Source organism: Sphaeramia orbicularis, chromosome 22 (genome assembly GCF_902148855.1).
Source record: "Sphaeramia orbicularis chromosome 22, fSphaOr1.1, whole genome shotgun sequence".
Classification (NCBI taxonomy): Eukaryota; Metazoa; Chordata; class Actinopteri; order Kurtiformes; family Apogonidae; genus Sphaeramia; species Sphaeramia orbicularis.
In genome coordinates, this window is record NC_043978.1 from 10,198,456 (window position 1) to 10,216,925 (window position 18,470).

Sequence of the window (18,470 nt, forward strand, 5' to 3'; positions counted from 1 at the left end):
TGTTCCCTTGACCTGACCCACATGTGACCATAACAGACTGATTCAATGTCCACCACAAACCTAAACCCACCAAATAAAGGTCACAGTTCCATTAGAGTTCCTCCACAGGCTGACTCCAATTTACTGACACATCTGCATATAAACCAGCTCTGGTCCAACTGCACTGACGACTGTCAGCACCTCTGAGCTGATGACCTGTGGGTGAACTGCAACTCTCTCTCTCTCTCTCCCAAACTGGGAAATTACAGTTTTGTTTTGTTTTTTATTTATTTCAAATTGTACTTATTTTTCTGAACAAAGGTCAGGTTTACATGGATGTTAAGGTTATACTGTACATAAAATGTAATCAGACTTCTTTCACACCAAAACAAAGTGAAACATTCGGATCATTAAGTACGTAAAAGTTCTTACGTAATTATTGGACTGGTCTGGCCTGTTTCAGACCACATTGGGCTAAATTTGACCCCTGAACTAAACTGAGTTTGACCCCCCTGATCTGAGAAAACGTTTTCATTTCAACATCATCCGCTGTTTTCAACTCCATGTGTGTGTAAAGGCTTTTTCTTAGTGAGTCCGCAGACGCTCTGGTTCTTTTAGTTCTTTCAGTTCTTTCATCACACTGCTGAATTCACAGACTCTTCAGAGTTTTGCTTTTAATAAATGACTGAATTAGAGATGATTTAAAAAGTTTGGGCTGAACTTTGTAACGGACTGGGGAACATCTGAGTGTTTGCGTTGAACTCCACATACGATCCGTGTTCTGTGGTCTTTTATTTGCTTGTGGGTCTTTAAACCACACCCACAGGTCTCCATAAAGACATGGAGTTCTCTCCCTGTTTGACTTTCACCCCCTGTTAATGTGACAAGTGTGTGGTGTCCGCTGACACACCACAACAACACCACCTAATACTGATGGTTTAACGACCCCCTGTGGGACTCTCCCCTTCCCAGAGGTCAGAGGTCAAACTGAGCCGGAGCAGGCGCTGCAGTGCCTTTGCACACTTTATCATAGCCATGGTTGGATGGGGGGGGGTCTGCAACCATGTCACCACTGAGACGACCCCACCCTCGCAGCTATAAAACCACATGTTGTTCCACAGACGAATTAAAGCTTATATTAACCCATAAAGACCCAGAGCAACTTTTATGACCCTTTCCAAATGAATCTGATCTATATTTAACCTTTAATTAGTGATTATCACCATTTATTATAATATTATCCCCTGTATTTTGTATTTTTTCAGTGTAAATAATTTATTTTCCTATATTTAATTCACTGATCGTGTAGATGTTCATTAAAACTTGGTGAATTTTTTCCTTATTTTTCCAGTATTTTGTTCATTTTCTCTTCACTTTAGCAGTATTTGTTCACTTTTATGCCCTATTAGAAGTTTTTTTTGGTGAATTTTGTCCTCGTTTTTCCAATATTTTGTTCAATTTCTCTTCACTTTAGCAGTATTTGTTCACTTTTATGCTATATTTCATGTTTTTTTGGTGGATTTTTTTCCTTAATTGTCAAGTATTTTGCTCATTTTCTCTTCACTTTAGAAGGATTTGTTCACTTTTATGCCATATTTCAAGTTTTTTTGCTGAATTTTTTCCTTATTTTTCCAAGTATTTACTAATTTTATTCACATTTTACAAGTGTTTGTACATTTTATCCTATGAATAATTGAGGTAAAACTGTATTTTCCATTAGTTATTTCCATGTATTGATTGGATTAGTGGATCAACAGGTATTAAACAATTTAGATCACGAGATGGTTTTGGTTGGTGGTGGATGTTTGGGTTCTTTAAGGGTTAAGTTTCTACCTCGAAACTCCGACCAGTAAAAAAAGAAGCTGAAAGGTTTCAAATGTTCTTAAATTATCTTCAGATTAAACACCTTACACAACATGGAGCTGTGAAAGAAAATTAAGAGCACAAAGATGTTCTGACTACAGCTGGTGAGACGTGATATTCCAGAAAAAGACGGCGGGGGGGGGGGCTGTTAAATCCACCCAACAGACCGTCTGGACTTAGAGGGTTTCACAGCGTCGGCCATGAAATCTGCGATCCGCCGCCGTCAGCTGGCAGCCACCGGCCAACACACAAACACACATCCACACACAAACGCACATCCACACACAGACGCACACATCTGCACACAGACACACACAAATGCACAGACGCACACATCCACACACAGACACACACAAATGCACATCCACACACAGACACACACAAATGCACATCCACACACAAATGCACATCCACACAGAGACGCACACATCCACACACAGGCACTCACATCTACACACAAACGCACATCCACACACACAGACACATACATCCACACACACAGACACACACATCCACACACATCCACACACACAGACACACACATCCACACACAGGCAGCGGCAGATTAAGCCCAAATGTGGTTGGCAGCCGCCGCCGACAGGCTGGTGTAGATCCAGCTGAATATCAAAACATATTCGGAGGGGATTTTCAGGACAGGAATTAACAGCCCCTGAACCCAAAGAGCTGCAACGAACGCTGCCTTCGAAACACTGAACGTATTAAAAAAAAAAAAAAAAAAAAACAGGAAACGCTGCGTCTGAACACACATTTAACACATTTACTGCACATGTGTGAATGTGTGAAGGAGGAGGAGGAGGTGACTGTTTTCATGTTGTGTTGAACATCCGACTGTCATTTCACCAGTGAGTGAGATTAAACAGTCCACGAAACGGCAGGGACTCAACTTTAACCCTTTAACCCCACCAATATAACAGACCTACAGTCATTTATACCTTCGCCAAGGAGGTTATGTTTTTGCCGGCACTGGGTTGTCTGTCTGTCTGTCTGTCCGTGTGCAAGATAACTCAAAAAATGATGGACGGACTTGGATGAAAATTTCAGGAAATGATGATACTGGCACGAGGAACAAATGATTAAATTTTAGTGCTGATCGGGGGGGGGGGGGGGGGGGGGCATTGACCTGCCTTGGCGGAGGTCTGCGCTCTCCGAGTGCTTTTCTAGTTTATGTTGTTTCTGCAATAAAAGTGTCAGAAAATGCCCATTCTTTTACACCTTTTTTCAGGAAGAACTTAACTTTAAATATCTGTCCATTAATTATCAATATTATATGTAATAAACATTTAAAAACAGTGTGTTATGGTTAAAAAAAAAAGATTTGATGTGTTAATCCATTGTAGTTGTTCTAGATCATTGTATGTCCATGTTCTTCTTCTTCTTTTTGGTTCTTTGGTGTCATTTGGATCCTGTTGATAGTCTGTGTTCACTTTCTGTATAGTTGTATTATTATTGTAATTATTATTAGGGCTGTGTATTGGCAAGAATCTGGCGATACGATACAAATCACAATAATATGATCATGATACGATATATCACGATGTATCACGATACTGTTAAAATGGCAATTTTTATTGGTCTTGTTTATTTTTTAAAAGATTATTTCCTGGAAGAATGGAATTACACCAGAAATCTGCCCAAAAACTAAACACATTTTTATTTGATCACAACAGGATCTAATGCTATATCACAAAATGCTCCTGTGTTTAAACTTAAATTATGTTTTACAGACATTACAGTTTCAGATCCTGTTCAAATGTTCATATTCTGTTAGTTCAGAACTAACATCAGAACATTATTTTTGTGCAATCCCAACAAAGGAACTACCATTATTTAATAAAACAGTGTTAAATAATAATTAAAAAAAAAAATTATATATATACATATATATATATATATATATATTCAGGGTGGGGAAGCAAAATTTACAATATTTTGAGGCAGGGATTGAAAGACAGTGTATGACCAATTAGTTAATTGAAAGTCATGAGAATTTATTTGCCACAAGAAAATGTACATAATAGAAAATGTTTTTATTCTATGTGTCCTCCTTCTTTCTCAATAACTGCCTTCACACGCTTCCTGAAACTTGCGCAAGTGTTCCTCAAATATTCGGGTGACAACTTCTCCCATTCTTCTTTAATAGTATCTTCCAGACTTTCTCGTAATAGTTTTGCTCATAGTCATTCTCTTCCTTATATTATAAAAAGTCTTTATGGACACTCCAACTATTTTTGAAATCTCCTTTGGTGTGACGAGTGCATTCAGCAAATCACACACTCTTTGACGTTTGCTTTCCTGATTACTCATATGGGCAAAAGTTTCTGAAAAGATATGGATAATAGTGTTAGGTATGATTATGACATCAATATATGTTTGGTTTCAAAACAATTGACGTAGTGCCTGCTGAGAAAAAACAACTAAATGTTCATTGTAAATTTTGCTTCCCCACCCTGTGTGTATATATATATATATATATATCTATATATATATATATATATATATATATATGTATATGTATATATATATATATATAAATTTTGTCATGTAATTTAACTTTTTTCGCTCTAACACATAAAGAGAAGTTTGTAGTTGTCATTATTTATATATTATTATGTTATATTCTACTGGTTCTGATCTGCTTTAGATCATATTGGTCTAAATGTGGAACCTGAACGAAAATGAGTTTAACACGACGGACATAAAAGTACATACAGTTTGACTTTTTCAGTGTTTTGTAAAAAAAAAAAAAAAAAAAAAAGATTTTGTGCATGTAAATGTAGCCGCTGAGTGAAGAAAACCCCACTCAGAGAAACAGTTGAACCAATTAATCTGCGTTGACAGGACGTTTTACAAACTAGCGGTTTCAGCACAACCTGATTCCAATAGTAGTTAATGGCTAATGTTAGGATTCTCCCCCAGGAAACGCTGACTGAGGCGAAATAAAAGCTCAAATAACACAAAACAGTCACATTTTTACAGCTTCATAGATTCTCAGAGCGGGGGCTGGTCAGCTTTGATTCAGGTTAAAAAGGATGATATCGGTCTAATCTGGATCAGAAACATCATTGGATTCCACCAGAGGAGGAAAAACTGTCGCGATCTGTAAAACATTTCAATCAGGTAGTGAGAATTAACCTTACATAGATTTAATATGGAATTTAATATTAATCAAGCTCATATTTGTAGGTTAGGGAACTGGATTTCAATAGTTTTATTTTAGAAAAGTGTATCTGCAGCTTTGGTGGATCTACATGAGTGTCTTTGGACAAATTTCACACCTTCCACTCACTAAATACCAGTCCAACAGTCCAACTCAGAGTCATTATACACCAAAATGCACAAAAACTACACAAAAACACACCCTAAAATACACAAACATATATTAAAATACCCCAAAGACACACAAAAATTCACTAGAGTATACAAAACATATGGTAATGTACACTAAAATACACAAAAGACTGTTAAAATACCCCAAAAATATACTAAAATGTACTAAAGTTTCCAAAAAAATATGCTAAAGTACACTAGAATACATAAATATATGCTAAAAATACACAAAACACACACTACTGTACACAAAACACACTAAAATTGACATAAATACCCCAACAGTCCAAACTCAGTCATTATACACCAAAATGCACAAAAACTACACAAAACAATGCCCTAAAACACACAAAAATATATTAAAATACGCCCAAAGACACTAAAATTCACTGCAATATACAAAACATATGCTAATGTACAATAAGGAAAATAAAAATATGTTAAAAATACACAAAACACGCCCTGCTGTATAAAAAAACACACTAACATTGACATAAATACCAGTCTATCAGCCTCATAGTCAGTACACCAAATTGCACAAAAACTACACAAAACAATACCCTAAAATACACAAAAATATATTAAAATACCTCAAAAGCCACTAAAATTCACTGCAATATACAAAACATATGCTAATGTACACTAAAATACATAAAAATATGTTAAAAATACAAAAACACACACTGCTGTATACACAAAAACACTAACATTGACATAAATACCAGTCTATCAGCCTCATAGTCATAATACACCAAATTGCACCAAAACTACACAAAACAATACCCTAAAATACACAAAAATATATTAAAATACCTCAAAAAGCCACTAAATTCACTGCAATATACAAACATATGCTAATGTACACTAAATACATAAAAATATGTTAAAAATACAAAAAAACACACTGCTGTATAAACAAAAACACTAACATTGACATAATACCAGTCTATCAGCCTCATAGTCATAATACACCAAATTGCACCAAAACTACATGAAACAATACCCTAAAATACACAAAAATCTATTAAAATACTCCAAAAATACACTAAAATGTACTAGAGTTTACAAAAAAATACGCTAAAGTACACTAAAATACATAAAAACATGCCAAAACACATAAAACACACACTACTGTATACAAAACCCACTAACATTGACATAAATACCAATCCAACAGTCCAACTCATAGTCATTATACACTAAAATGCACAAAAACAACACAAAACAACACCCTAAAATACACAAAAATATATTAAAATACCCCAAAAAGACACTAAAATTCACTAGAATATACACAACATATGCTACTGTACACTAAAATACACAAAGGACTATTAAAATACCCAAAACTACACTAAAATGTACTAGAGTATACAGAAAATATGCTTAAGTACTTTAAAAACATAAAATATGCTAAAATACACAAAACACACCCTACCGTATACAAAATCACACTAACATTGACATAAATACCAGTCAATCGGCCTCATCGTCACTGTGTTGAACCAAGTTTAAATCCACTAACGTTGCATCAACATTTGTCCATGAATAATATTTACACATTTGACTAATTCTGCACAAAGATTTACAAAGAAGATACAGAAATGTCAGTTATTGTGTCTGTGGAATTTCCAAGACCTTTGAGAGCCAGATTTAAGGGTTAATTAGCAATTTAAAGGAGAATTAAAGCCTAAACTTTGGCCTTTTTTAGGATCCATGGACAACGTGACCTCAGAAAGACTGGGAAAAATAACACCAAACTGATGCATTCTAAAACGACCAGGTCCTTCTGTGGGAATATTTTTTATTTTTCAATCAAAAAATACAATTTAGCATAATTTTGAAACATTTCTGTTACATGTGTTGCAAATTTGCGAAATTTCCCAGAACCTTCATAACTAAACTCCCATTTGACTCAGCGGATCTGGGCGTTAGTCATGTGATTTCTACTGACCTCCATCTGATTCATCTCCTACATCTGGACCTTTACACTCCAGTGTTTTCTGTTCAGAAACATCAGAGTTTTCCTGTTTTTTGGGGGTGGGTTTGGATTGATTCAACTTGGTTGTCATTGCATGTGTCACAAGTACAAGCAACAAAATGCAGATTCCATCTAATCAGACGTGCAGTAGGGCCGCAGCTATCCAGTATTCTCCAAATATTTCAGCGGTTAATCAGATTTCATTATCAAAGCCGTCATCGAGACTCGTTATTATAGACAACAACAAATGCACAACCTACGTTCTAACCTGCGCTGCTGTGTTTCTCAGTTATTTTTTAATCACGTTGAATGGGCTAATATTCGGCCACTGTTGAGTGGCAGACGGGCATTTACCCTGTTTTTAGCTTACCGGCCGACAGGCCGTAAGCTATTGTCGTCATGCAGCGTCCGTCGTCGTCGTCCGTTACAAAACTTTCAATCGTCTTCTTCTCCAAAACTACAATTCCGATTGACTTTAAACTTGGTATACAGCTTTTATGATCATGTCAACAAAAGTTAGTGAAATTATTTGGATCCGGATCTGATTCTGGATTTGGTGCGACTTTGAAAAATTTCCCTATTGTAAGAGATAGGAAGTGGATGGATGCAATAACTCAGTAAATATAAATGATATCCAGTGTAAATTTCTACAGTCCAGCCCTGATGGGAGATGACCAAAACATAATGGCCACATGCTGATCAGGATCTTCTTCTGGATCCAGGAACTTAGGGAAAATTTAACATGGACTCTTATGGGGAAAAAATTTCAATCGTCTCCTTCTCTGAAACTACAGTTCTGATTGACTTCAAACTTGGTATACAGCTTCTTTATGATGATGTCAACACTAGAGCCTGACCGATATGGGATTTTTGGGGCTGATGCCAATACCGATATTGGGGGCTAAAAAAAGCCGATATATCGGCCAATATTGGCCGATAACCGATATATTGGCTGATATATGAAATAAGAACACTGATCTACACAGGATATAATCTTATATTAGATAATTGTGGACAGGTGGATTAACAGCTGCATAAATCTTTGTTTATCTCACAAATATGTATTACACAATTTTCAAATGCAAACTATGCAATCACAAAAATAATTAGAACAAAAAATATTACTTACCACACAATTATGTTTTCACTCACAAATTTTGATGTGTCTGCCTCACGGCACTACAACTTCTCATGTAGACTAAGGACTAAACTGAGCATGTGCAGAGTGAATTAGGTGAGTCCTAAGTTGTTCCTAATTGGAGCAATTGCAAGAGTTACAACTGACCTGTGTTACAACTGTCCTCGGTCTCCCCTACACTATTAACATCCAGGCCTGCTGGCAGAATAAAACTGTGAGGTAGACAGGAAGTGCACGGACATGGGTGTGTGGGGGGGTGAATACTTCATAAAACGGGGGGGGGGCCTGATTTTCGGAGCGGGGGGGGGGTTTAGCGGTCCATCGTTGTCAGAGTGCGTGGTAACGGTCCACAATTTTCGCCAGGGTGGGGGGTCGGAGCAGGGGCGGGATAAGCAGTCCATCCTTGTCAGAGCGCGCGACTGGGGGGGGTAGCTCCGTGATTATGTGATTGTGTGTGTGTGAGGGGGGTGATAGTGTCATTGTCCGAGCAGGAGTGAAAGTGAAACTAACTTGCTTTAAAGAATCTCCGCGCAGCAAAAAAAAGTTAATATATCGGTTACAAATTGACCGATGTTGATTAATTGGTGATGCGCTATAATTGGCCCAATTAATCGGCCGGCCGATTAATCGGTCGGGCTCTAGTCAACACAAGGTATTGAAATTATTTTGATCTGGATCTGATTCTGGATTTGGTGCGACTTTGACACATTTTCCCATTATAACAGATAGGAAGTGGATTGATCCAATAAATCAGTCAGTATCAATGATATCAAGTTGGAATTTGAATTTTTTACAGATCTGATTGGAATATGACCAAAACATGGGCTATTTCTGTAATATCATAAATACACAGAACTGGGTGATAATAAATGGCATCTGGATACATTTCCCAAAGCTTTTAATTTGGCCGGTAAGCTATAGGGCCATTGGTCCTATTTTTTTAAGTTTGAACTGATCCAAACTTTGGACATCTTTAACCTTTTGCCGTCGGTCTCTTCGCTCTCTTCCCTAGAACCAACTTTTAGACTCTCAGTCATGTGCGTCACTGTTTACGGTCAGTGTAGAACACGACACCTGGGGCGGAACGCAAGTGACTACTTAAATGAAATCAATAATTAAACAAATACTCAAGGCGAAAAAAAGATTTGAGGATTTTTTGTACTCGAATGACTCGAGTACTCGTTGCAGTTCTACAAAGCAGCAGGACTTTATGATAGAAAGATGCACAAATTCATGGGAAGGAACACTTCTAGGACCAAAAAAAGAGTTTGTTCGAGGTGCTCATTGGAAAAAGGGATTTATAAAGTAGAAAAAAAAACTGGAAGAAAACTCCAAGGCGCTCTCTTTAAGCATTAAAATGCCTTTATTACCATGGCATGGTCATATCTAGACCTTTTTTCAGTGTATATAATTTATTTTCCTATATTTAATTCACTGATCGTGTAGATGTTCACTAAAAATTGGAGAATTTTGTCCTTATTTTTCCAGTATTTTGCTCATTTCTCTTCACTTTCGAAGCATTTGTTCACTTTTATGCCACATTTCAAGTTTTTTTGGTTAATTTTTTCCTTATTTGTCAAGTATTTTGCTCATTTTCTCTTCACTTTAGCAGTATTTGTTCACTTTTATGCCATATTTTCAGGGGTTTTTTTGGTGAATTTTGTTCTATTTGTCAAGTATTTTGCTCATTTTCTCTTCACTTTAGCTGTATTTGTTCACTTTTGAGTCGTGCGAGTCACTGTTTACAGTCCATGTAGAACACAACACCTGGGGCGGAACACAAGTGACTACTTAAATGAAATCAATAATTAAACACTCAAGGCAAAAACAAAAAGGTTCGAGGACTTTTTATACCCAAATGACTTGAGTACTTGTTGCAGTTCTACAAAGCAGCAGGACTTTATGATAGAAAGATGCAGAAATTCATGGGAAGGAACGCTTCTAGGACCAAAAAAGTTTGTTCAAGGTGCTCTTTGGAAAAAGGGATTCATAAAGTAGAAAAAAACTGGAAGAAAACTCCAAGGCACTCTCTTCAACATTAAAATGCCTTAATTACCATGGCATGGTCATATCTAGACCTTAAAAAGGTCTAGATATGACCACCATAAATATGCAGAAGGTCTCCCCAAAAACTGAATGTCATTTGATGTTTAATTTGAGATGTTTTATGTACATTTTTGATGCTCAATGGACGCCCTGTAGACAGGATGACCTGTGGACATTCAGGTCAACGTAAATGTGAACCAGTCTGAGTGAAAACACATGAGTGTGAATGCTGTAATATCTGCAACAACCACTGAACAGACCAAACCCAACTGTGAAGATGAGCCTAAAGGAACTTCTGACCCCGAAAAGCAAACATACCAGAAAAATCTCAACAGGAAGTATGACTCTGACATATTTTTAAGGTTCTGAGTGAATTGGGAGGGGGGGGTGAAACTCCAAACACGGACCATGTGTAAATACATTATGCAACAAACTCATGAAATATTCACCATTTTTAATTATTCATTTAGGTGGGCAGAGAAAAAAGTGAACAGTTTGGGTAGATGTGTCGACTCAGAGGAAGTCTTATGTCATGTTGGGGATAAACACACGGAGCCAGGCATTAAGAACTGTCAGGTTGGGGGTTTGATTCCCTCTGACAGCGACCCACGGCGGAGTCATAAACACATATCTGACCCGCGGCAGAGTCATAAACACATATCTGAGCGACTTCTCCGTGGAATCTTTCACACTGAGACGCCGACTTCACAAAAGCTGGGAACGGAGCCAGACGCTTTCCCACAATGCACCGGGGGGACCTGTGTCGCCGGTTGGGAGACGCACATGTTCCAGCATGCTCCGTGTCTTAATTTGAGCCTGTATTCATCCACATCCAGTCCTCCGAGCGCCTGTTCCATCTTCTCTAACGCTGTTTATGCTCCTCAACCCACGTCTTCTTCAAATGGACTCAACTGATGCTAGAAAAACTCTTTAAAGTCTGTTTTCTGTTCTAAACTGTGGAAGTCTGATGTAAAGACGAACGAGGAGGGAAAATAGTCTAGGTCTGCACATTGTCATTCTTACATTTTAACGACGGAATGATCACCTTTTGCAAATTACTCAAGCAACACTCACACCACAGTGACGGCGTAGGTTAAACCAGCTGAAAGACTGAATATTGCCACCTATTATAGTGGACAAGACCTGATTCCAACAACAAACCGACTGTATGTAACCCTCTAGCAATCAGTCAAATTTTATTTATACAGCGCCAAATCATAACAAAAGTTATCTCAAGACTAGGGCTGTGTATGGGCAAGAATCTGGCGATACGATACAAATCACAATACTAGGAGCACGATATGATATATCCTGATATATCACGATACTGTTAAAATGGCAATTTTTTTAATTGGTTTTGTTTCTTTTTTAAAATGATTATTTCCTGGAAGAATTGAATTACACCAGAAATATACACAAATACTAAAGACATTTTTATTTGATCACAACAGGATCTAATGCTATATCACAAAAAGTTCCTGTATTCAAACTGAAATTATGTTTTACAGACATTACAGTTTAAGATCCTGTTCAAATGTTCATATTCTATTAGTTCAGAAATAACATCAGAACAGTATTTTAGTTCAATCCCAACAAAGGAACTAACATTACTTAATAAAAGAGTGTTAAATAATAATAAATAAAATATAAACAAAAAAGAAAAACAAAAATGAACCTCCACAATATCTGCATTTGAATAAATACCTAAAAATATCGATACAGTACTTTTTAATATCGATACAGTATTGTGAAATGAAATATCGCAATATATTGCAGAACCGATATTTTCTTACAACCCTATCAATCAATCAATCAAATTTTATTTATATAGCGCCAAATCATAACGAAAGTTATCTCATGACACTACATATCAAGTCAGTCAAAACCAGACTCTAGTGCAATGGTGTCAAACATATGGTCCGCGGGCCAAAACTGCCTTCGGTGTAAAACTTGCACCAAAGATTTTAACGGTCAAACTCATTTTAGCCGAATTGGATCTCAAGTGGGTCGGACCAATAAAATAATAGTATAATAGCCTCAAAAAAAACAAACAAAAAAAACAAAAAAAAGACGCCAAATATCTAATATTTTAACAGTATTTGGACTCTTACTAAGTGTTTTATGGCTTTGTAGGTCCATATGTGCATGTATGTGCATGTAAAAAGGATAATTTAGACAAAAAGTTAAAACTGCACTTATTTTTCAATGAAATTTCAGGTCAACTTTTTCTTTTGTAAAAAGTAGTTTATAAAAAAATAAAAGAATGTCATAACTTAAGTGTACCTTTTCTGCACTAAAACAAAGAGAGGAATTTGGAGTTGTCATTATGTAACGTAATATTGAATATTATTTGTATGTTATTTGGTGTAATATTTGAGAAATTCTTATTTTAGTTCCAAATTCCAAACTTCTACATTTTACAAACATTCTGCCTGTTCCTAAATGTTTGTGTAACATTGTATGTAATGCATATATACAAATGATAAGTTGAGGCATAAGATTGTGATAAAATACACTTAATTTTCTTAAGAAATTTCAGTTTTTTCTGGTTTTCTGATTATTTTACTGGTCCGACCCACTTTACATCATATTGGGCTAAATGCAGAACCTGAACTAGAATGAGTTTGACAGTCCTGTTCTAATTTAGTCGAGCTACAACCACAGCTCAACTAAACCCAGCATGTCAACAAACTGAGTGTTGTAGTCAACCGCCAAGACCAACACCAGCCCAAGACCGGTCCAAGACTAGCCCAAGACTAGTCCAAGACCAGTCCAAGACCAGCCTAAGACTAGTCCAAGACCAGTCCAGCACCAGTCCAAGACTAGTCCAAGTCTAGTCCAAGACCAGTCCAACACTAGTCCAAGACCAGTCTAAGACCAGTCCTAGACCAGTCCAAGACTAGTCCTTGTCTAGTCCTAGACCAGTCCAAGACTAGTCCAAGACCAGTCCAACACTAGTCCAACACCAGTCCAACATTAGTCTAAGATCAGTCCAACACCAATCCAAGACTAGTCCAAGACCAGTCCAAGACCAGTTCAAAATCAGCCTAAGACTAGTCCAAGACCAGTCAGCACCAGTCCAAGACTAGTCCAAGTCTAGTCCAAGACCAGCCCAAGACCAGTCCAACACTAGTCCAAGACCAGTCTAAGACCAGTCCTAGACCAGTCCAAGACTAGTCCTAGTCTAGTCCTAGACCAGTCCAAGACTAGTCCAAGACCAGTCCAACACTAGTCCAACACCAGTCCAACATTAGTCTAAGATCAGTCCAACACCAATCCAAGACTAGTCCAAGACCAGTCCAACACCAGTCTAAGATGAGTCCAACACCAGTCCAACACAAATCCAAGAAAAGTCCAACACCAGTCCAAGACCAGTCCAACACCAGTTCAACACTAGTCCAACACCAGTCCAAGACCAGTCCAACACCAGTCCGACACTAGTCCAACACCAGTGCAACACCAGTCCTAGACCAGTCCAACACCAGTCCAAGACAAGTCCAAAACCAGTCCAAAACCAGTTCAACACCAGTCCAAGACCAGTCCTACACCAGTCCAAGACCAGTCCAACACCAGTCCAACACCAGTCCTAGACCAGTCCAACACCAGTCCAACACCAGTCCAACACCAGTCCAAGACCACTCCCACCAGGCCAAAACCAGTCCAACACCAGTCCAAGACCAGTCCTACACCAGTCCAACACCAGTCCAAGACCAGTCCTACACCAGTCCTAGATCAGCCCAATACCAGTCCTAGACCAGTCCAACACCAGTCCTAGTCCAGGTTAGATGCACCACAATGACAGATTTTAATGGTTTAACGGTGTCGGTTCCCGTTTCTGTTCTCCAAAGTGTTTTCATTTAGCACCTTCAACGTTCTTCCTCGTCTTCTGTGCAGATTATTGGACGGGACACACTTGTACAAATCTCTCCACTGCCATTCCTTAATCAGCATTTTGATCTTCATAATCTGTTGTGATCTTTTTTCCGTAATCGCCCTGGAACCGCTTTGGCAAAAACATCAAAGTGACGAAGCTCATTGAACTGGATCTGACTCGTACTGACAAAACGTAACTCACTCTCCTCCTTTAAAACATGGCTCCACCCCCACGCTTCACTCAGTTACTCACTTGGAAAGACATGAGATGCATTCTGGGTAAACAAACAAAAACAGCGGCACCTTCCAAGAATGCCTCAACGCCTCAGCAGAAAGAACGAAAACAGGAACTGACCTGTGCGCTCGATGTAGTCCACACATTTCTCGATGAAGAGCGGGATGGGTCGGTCCGGGGTCACCAGGTTCTGGAGGGGAACGCCAAAGTAGTTACTGTCCCAGGTTCTCCGAGTGGGCGGGTACAGGGGCTTCGGAGGTTTGGATGATCTCGGCTTTACAAGGGGACAAGAGAAGAAAGAAAATGAGGTCAGACGGGCAACACTGAAAGTGAGAAAAGAGATGAAGAACAACAGTGGAATTAAGAAACATTTTAAGAGTTTATGACAATGAAGAAAAGGAGAAGGTTTAAGGAAGAAGTGAGAAGAAAAACTGAAAGAATAATTTAAACAAACTGAACTGAACCCTAAACTGTTTCTGTCTGGACGAGGAAAGGAGGAGGAAGAGGAGGACAAAGAAGAGAAAGAGGAAGTAGAGGAAGAGGATGAGAGGAAGTGGAGGAGGAAGAGGAGGATGACGAAGAGGAAATGGAGGATGACGAGGAAGTGGAGGAGGAAGAGAAAGATGAAGAAAAAGAGGAAGTGGAGGAGGATGAGGAGGATGAAGAAGAGGAAATGGAAGTGGAGGAAGAGGATGAAGAGGAAGTGGAGGAGGAAATGGAGGAGGAAGAGATGAAAAAGGAAGAGGAAGTGGAGGAGGAAGAGGAGGATGAAGAAAAGGAAGAGGAAATGAGGAGGAAGAGCAAGGATGAAGAAAGAGGAGGAAGAGGAAATGGAGGAGGAACAGAAAGATGAAGAAAGGAAGAGGTGGAGGAGGAAGGAAGAATGGAGTGGAGGAAGAGGATGAAGAGGAAGTGGAGGAAGAGGTGGATGAAGAAGAGGGACAGGATGAAGAGAAAGTGGAGGAGAGGATGAAGAGGAAGTGGAGGAAAGAGGAGGAGGAAGAGGAGGAGGAGAACAGGATGAAGAAGTGGAAGAAGATGAGAGGAGGAGTGGGGGTGCATTCAGGGAATAGATCAGATGAGAGCGACGGAGGGATGAGACTCATTGGAGGAAGACGAAAAAAGAAGAGGGGACGGACAAAGCCTTATTGAAGACAGACGCCGGGTACGAGTAACGAGGCGGCTTTGATTTCCCACAGTCCTCCGCTCTTCAAAGTGTTGTCATGCCGACAGCGGTTACGGGCTGCGCTCTAATTGGCCGGGACGGCGACTAAACACCTTCCATTTTGTACCTTGTGCTTCTGGTCTGATTATCAAAGACAGTTTGAACGTTCCAACAATGGCCGAGCGAGCCGCCGGCTGCTCCAATACTGATGGAACACTATTATCTGATGTTGTTGTGTGTGTGTGTGTATGAGTGTGTGTGTGTTTGTCCAAGTCTGATTGTGTGTTTGTACTGTGGCTGCAGGAAAGTGACAAATCGCACTGTGATTATTTTTGCTGAACGCGGCAATAGTTAAACAGCACTAGAGCCAACGGGCAGATTTTTTTATTTTTTAAAGCGACTACAAACAATTCTAATGAAAGCACATGCTGCTGTTGCTGCTGCTTCATGTGTGGAGGCATTTGAATGTAACGCATGCACGGCAACACTCACAAAAAAACACAAAACATGTAGGGTTGTGTATTGGCAAGATCTGGCAATACAATACAAATCCCAATACTAGGATCACAATACCATATATCACGATATATCATGATACTGTTAAAAGGCAGTTTTTTGTTTGTTTCTTTTTGAAAAAATTATTATTTCCTGGAAGAATTGAATTACACCAGAAATCTGCACAAATACTAAACACATTTTTATTTGACCCCAACAGGATCTAATGTTATATCACAAAATGCTCCTGTGTTCAAACTGAAATAATGTTTCACAGACATTACAGTTTAAGATCCTTTTTAAATGTTCATATTCTATTAGTTCAGAACTAACATCAGAACATTATTTTAGTGCAATCTCAACAAAGGAACTACCATCTGCCTCTCAGACAGAAAAAGTGCTTTTATGATGCTTCAAAAAATTATTTAATAAAACAGTGTTAAATAATAATAAATAAGATATAAAAAAAAAGAACCAAAAAACAAAAGAACCTCCGCCATATCTGCATTTGAATAAATACCTAAAAATATCGATATAGTACTTTTTAATATCAATACAGTATTGTAAAATGAAATATCGCAATATATTGCAGAACCGATATTTTCTAACACCCCTACAAACATGTGAAGGCTCCATTTGAAGGAGGATCTGAGGTGGTTTATAGTCGAGAGTATCAGGGCTGTGGTTCATTCTATAGCCTTTATTCCACTGAACACAATGTTCTCCTTTATTTCATGTTGGAGAGGGTTTGGTACAGACTGAATAAACATAAGAGGATGGAAACGGGTTAAAAAGAGGAAATAGAAGTGCATGAAAAAGAGAAGAGGAAGAAAAATGAAGAAAATATGAAGGCAAATGTTTAAAAAGAAGGAAGAAACAAATGTAAAATGAAAGGACGGATCACAGGAAATATGCAGAAACACCAACATTAGGATTAGTTTCAACAAGTCATGACAGTAAATTAAATACATGAGCAGTCCAATCCCTTCAAATTCATTATCTTTGTCTAAATGAAATGGAAACAAAGCCAGTGACTGATCTTAATTTAACAACTACAGAAACAATGAGCAGCTCATGTGATCATCAATTATTTAATTTTAAGAGAATATAATTCTGATTCCAACTTTGTAAAGTTTGTATGTTGATAGAGCAAATACAACCGCAGATATGACGGTTTGAATCTGGCAACAAACATGAATAAAAGTGTGAAAATGAGGTGTGTGTGTGTGTGGTGGGGGGGGGGGGGGGGGGGGGGGGGGGGGGTGGGGGGGGGGGGGTGGGGGGGGGGGGGGGGGGGGGGGGGGGGGGGGGGGGGTGGGGGGGGGGGGGGGGGGGGGGGGGGGGGGGGGGGGGGGGGGGGGGGGGTGGGGGGGGGGGGGGGGGGGGGGGGGGGGGGGGGGGGGGGGGGGGGGGGGGGGGGATAATTTCTGACCATATCTACGTCATTTTTTTTTTGTCCTTTTTCAAACGGAAAAAACTGTCTGAATCTGTGGATTCTAATCCACAGACTGCATTAGCATTACAGGTAAGGGTAGGATGACCCCCACCTAACCAATGAGGAACAGGGAGGACCAGGGGTGAGAAACTGTAGAAACACCTTTGTAAAGATCTGCTTTTATGTCAATATTTGAGTATAGTTTTATTTAATAGAATTTTAATTTTTTTATACCTAATATTTGGAACCAATATTCCCTTTTAAAGTCTTTGAAAAGGTTAGTCAAACATCTTTGTGTTATTTATGCTATAAATTGTATACATTTTTCAAATCAGATTTTATATTTTTTGTTTTTTGTCCTTTTGTGTTGATATAGTAGGTTAAGTGAAAAATAACAGACAGATGAGACAGATGGAGTTTTGAAGATACCAAACATGGGTAAAATAAACATTTCGTATACTATATATATATATATACACATATATATATATATACATATATATGTATACTATATATATGTATAATATATACATATTATGTATACATATATATATATATATACATTATATATATATACTATCTGTATGTATATCTATATATATATATATATATTAATATATAATAGATTATATATATATAATAATTATGAGAGAGAGAGAGAGGGTATGCACGTGACGTCACCGCTAGTGGAAGTCACCGCGTTCCTCCCACTGAGTGCAGAAAGAGGAGATGAGTGACAGCGGTTGGCTTCAATACTGTCTAAACTGAAGAACAATATTTAAAAAAAATGGAGAAGCTGTTGTGAGATTGATTGTATGAACAGGTTTGAAAAGCAGTGGGAGCTATCATTTTACAGACACCGAAAGACAAAGAAAAGAGAAGTAGATATCCCACAATCCAGGAAACCAAACC

The 18,470-nt window shown here is 38.4% G+C and overlaps 1 protein-coding gene across 1 annotated transcript in view; it reads right to left on the reverse strand.

Annotated features, from left to right (window-relative positions):
- Positions 1-18,470, reverse strand: part of arhgap5 (Rho GTPase activating protein 5) — a 111,277-nt gene that overhangs the window by 61,364 nt on the left and 31,443 nt on the right. Inside the window, 1 exon segment of the mRNA XM_030127063.1 lies at positions 14,584-14,732. Within this exon segment, the coding sequence (XP_029982923.1) occupies positions 14,584-14,732 (149 nt within the window).